General features: G+C 40.9%; 1 protein-coding gene across 1 annotated transcript; it reads right to left on the bottom strand.

Annotated features, from left to right (window-relative positions):
- Positions 1–15: 15 nt before the first annotated feature.
- Positions 16–3,758, bottom strand: si:ch211-28p3.4 (zinc-binding protein A33). The gene is made up of 6 exons (XM_060939938.1): positions 3,459–3,758; positions 3,261–3,356; positions 1,295–1,528; positions 1,174–1,193; positions 839–981; positions 16–703 (listed from the first exon to the last, which is right to left on the bottom strand). The coding sequence occupies exons 1-6, from the start codon at positions 3,474–3,476 to the stop codon at positions 126–128; spliced, it is 1,089 nt and encodes a 362-aa protein (XP_060795921.1). The 5' UTR covers positions 3,477–3,758; the 3' UTR covers positions 16–125.
- Between the last annotated feature and the right edge of the window lie 526 nt (positions 3,759–4,284).

Raw genomic sequence — 4,284 nt, 5'->3', positions numbered from 1 at the left:
TTTGTGTGTTGTGCAATCCTTTTATTGATATTTTACATAATTCAAATCACACTGTTATACTGTACACAGTTGCTTTTATTGAGTTTATTCAGCCTTGACCACTCTGTCCTCTCAGGTTTTCCCCATCACAGAGTGGGCGCAGACCTTGAGGCATCACAGATCAGTAGTGGTTTCCAGTTGGTACCCTGGTTATCATGACCAGGACAGACCGCTTGATGAAGCGTATCTGTAAATGTACCTGCACAAAAGCTGTAGAACGGGGTCATGGTGTCTGCGCCCAGGAAACACACGAGTCCTCCGTACGAGCTGGAGAAGACCCCGATACGTTGGAATTGCCTCCCGGTTAAATGGGTGAGCTCATGGGGAATCCCACTGTGCCAAGCAGTGTAGTTACCATTAAAGTATTCTACACACCAGGACTCGGGTCCACGCCCCAGCCAGCATTGCTCCTCACGACCTTTCCTGGGGATACTGGGATAGGTGAGTCCCAGCTCCCAGTAGGTTTTGCCACTGACCTGCACCTCCCAGTAATTGCGCCCTTCTTTGAAACCTTCTTGGCTTAACACGTTCAGGGTGGTGTCAAAGCGGGAAGGGTTTTCAGGAACTTCTTGCCAGGTGTCTGTGTACTTAACTGAATCTCCTGCTGGGGAAATGATGAGTTTCGGATGAGCAGAATCAGGGTTCAGAACCACTTCTTGGGCATCTGAGACAGGAAGACAAGACAAAGCAGCACATCATTGCTGTATACCTACAAAGTAGTACAATTACAGCCCTAAAGTAGTGAAAGCATACACTTGGTATAGGTTGAGAAAGAATAAGTGATTGGGGGGAGGCTCACAGCTCTGGAAGAGTTTCTTGGTAACAGGAACCTGTGAGCGGATGAACAGCAGTAAATTAATAGTTAAACTTAACAACTGTTCATTCTTAAAGTTGTCCATGTGGATACACTCTGGATCCGTCATCTTCAAAGTGTCCATTATCCTGCAAGGGAACAGATGGACAAAAAAGGTCCATGGATTAGGGTGAGGATGTGGATGGATTTAATGATGTCTTTCTTAATGAGGTGCACCAGCCATTTCTTTACCACCTTTAAGATCTTTTTTTCACATAATTCACTCCTCACTTTTACTGTGCACTTTGATTTTACAAGTTAAAAACCCATTGTGTACATACCTTCTATCTGTTTCTGAAATCTGCAAGAGGAAAAACAGAATCAAGAGTATGACTCACTGGAGGGAAAAAGTCACATTCTAAATGAGAAGAAATGCTGTAATATATCCTTTTCAGACAGTACCCTGTCCAAGTTGTGTGCTTTGTCTTGGTCCAGCTGTTTGACAATCTCAGACAGCTGCTGCTCCAGGTCCTGCATTAGTTGGTAGCACTTTTCTATGTTCTCCTGAGTGGCTCTCTCCATAGCCTCTTGCTCCATGTCTAGCTGGCACATTGTGATTCGCAGGTCCTCATCCAGCACTCGCTTCATGTCGTCATACTTCCTCCTGATCTTTTCTTTCAGTTCTGTTGTCTTTTCCTGAGATGGATGGTAGACCAGAACCATATAATGCATGTCAGAATTATCTTTGAGAACAAAACACTAGTCACAGTCAGGTCCATAAGTATTTGGAAAATAACAGTGTTCATGATTTTGCTTCTGTCCACCACCACAATGGATTTGAAATGAAACAAGATGTGATTGAACTGTAAAATTTCAGCTTTAATTCAATGCATTTAACCAAAAAAAAAAAAAAAATCAAAGTTTAGGAATTACAACCAATTTTTAAATAGTCCCTCCATTTTCACAAGCTCAAAAGTAATGGGACAATTGACTGGTAAGCAAGTTCATGGCCAGTTATGACCTTTTTCCTCATTAGTTCATGAAAAATGAAGATAAAGTCTGGAGTTGGTTCCAAGTGTTGAATTTGTATTTGAAAACTGTTCATGGGGACTCTCAATATGCAGTCCAAAGAGGTGTTGATGCAAGTGCAGGAGGCCCTCATTAGGCTGAAAAAACAAACAAAAACCCAAACAAACTATCAGACAGATAGCAGAAACTTTAGGAGTGACCCAGTCAACAATTTGGTACATTCATAAAAAGAAGGAAAGTGCTGGTGAGCTCAGCAATACTAAAAGGCCTGGAAGACCACAACTAAAGTGGATGATTGTAGAATTCTTTCCTTGGTGAGAAAAAAACCCTTCACAGCATCTAGCCAAGTCAAAAGCACTTCCAAGAAAGCAGGCCTATCATTGTCAAAGTCTACAATCAAGAGACGGCATGAATGTAAATATAGAGTGTTTACCTCAAGATGCAAACCACTGCTAACACTCCAGAACAGAAATGCTTGATTAGACTTTGATAGCAAACCTCAAAAGTCTGCCCAGTTCTGGAACAAGATTCTTTGGACAGATCAAACTAATATTAACTTGGACCAGAATGATGGGAAGAGAAGTATATGGAGAAGGAAAGGAAGGGCTCATGAGCCAAAGCATACCACATCATCTGTCAAACAAAGTAGATATGGGCATGTATGGCTGCCAACAGAACCGGGTCACTGGTGCTTATTGATAATGTGACTGCTGATAGAAGTAGCAGGATGAATTCTGAAGCATATAGAGCTATATTTTCTGCTCAGATTCAGTCAAATGCTGCAAAACTGATAGGATGGCGTTTCATAGTACAGATGGTTAAATGACAAAACATACAGCAAAAGCAACCCAAGAGCTTCTGAAAGCAAAGAAATTTAATGTTCTTAAATGGGTAAGGCAGTTACCTGACCTCAACCCAAGTGATCTGTTCACTTACTGAAGACAAAAGTGAAGGCAGAAAGACCCACAAACAAGCAGCAACTGAATGTGGCTGCAGTAAAGGCCTGGCAAAGAATCTAAAGGGAGGAAACTCAGCATTTCATAAAGTCCATGGGTTTCAGACTTCAGGCAGTCATTGACCACAAAGGATTTGCCTCCAAGGATTACAAATTATGCTTATATTTATAATTATTTCAAGTTCATCCGATTACTTTTGAGCCTGTGAAAATGAAGGGAATATGCAAAAAATGGCTGTAATTCCTAAACAGTTAATTAAATCCGAAAGCCTACACTTCAAATCACATCTTGATTGCTTCATTTCAAATCCATTGTCATGGTGTATAAAGGCAAAATTACGAAAATTGTGCCATTGTCTAAATACCTATGGACCTGATTGTGTGTGTAAAAAAAGAAAAAAGAAAAAAAAAAAGGAAAACCATGAAAGAAACTTTATGACTTACAATGAAATGTACTTGCTTTGCTGACAGCTTTTTCATTTGGTAAGCAAGTATATCCCTTTGCTTTTTTAAGTACTCCTGCTGTTGTACAGGAGCGTCCTAAAATTCAAAGTGTTAAGATACTGAAAATCATGCACTGAAACTGGTTTCCATTCTGAAATAATCAAATTGAATGAATGTACAGCTAAGTGAGGCTTTTACCTGAGATTGAGTCTTCATAGCCACAATAAATCGTTGACTCGATAATGTCCAGGGGGGAAAAAAACGTGCTCCAGAAAAATGGTCTAATGTTAACTCTTCCCCTCTCCTACTCTACCAGCAAAGGATCCCTGATCACAGACCCCCAGCGTCCAGCTTTTATATGCCATTGCTGGCAGGCGAAGGCACCCACCGTCCTTGTGCCCTGAGAAATATTTAATTTCTGTCACCGAGGTTTGTAAATCTGATCACATCGTAGTTTTAAGTGCTGTTGAGAGGACAAGCTACTTTGAATACTGCTGTTCAATTGTTCTGCCTTTAAATAAGTGACCATCAGCCAAACAGCTCTATTTATATCTACTATTTATGCCAAAGGCCTTGGATGAAACTATGTGGATATGTGAGAACAGATACAAATCAGGGGGCATAAATTGTTGATTGTTGTAAATGAGCTTGATAAATAACTGTGTGTGTGTGCGTGTGTGTCTTTGACTTATTCTTGACTGGAGTAACTGCCAGTTTGTCAGTCAGTCAGTCAACAGTCATAGTGCAGGTTTTTCCAAAAATAGTCAGTAGCCCTGACCTTCAGAGCTCTTGTGAATGGTGTACACGAATGGTAAGCGTGCAGTGTATACATAAATGGAAGAGAAGCAAGAAAGGGTAGCTCAAGTCTAGAAACACCGCCAGCATTCTGATAAAGTTCAGGGAGGCAAGATCAAGCCACACAACTGCTGACCTGATGTGTGCCAACAGGCTTATGGCTGTTTGCCTGACACTAGACATTTATTGGTGCATCTCAAAAAATTAGAGTACCATGAAAAAGTTCCTT

This window comes from Neoarius graeffei, chromosome 14, assembly GCF_027579695.1.
Source record: "Neoarius graeffei isolate fNeoGra1 chromosome 14, fNeoGra1.pri, whole genome shotgun sequence".
NCBI classification, from domain to species: domain Eukaryota; kingdom Metazoa; phylum Chordata; class Actinopteri; order Siluriformes; family Ariidae; genus Neoarius; species Neoarius graeffei.
The sequence above is the reverse complement of the archived record's forward strand: the minus strand, read 5'-3'. Positions and strand labels throughout refer to the sequence as shown.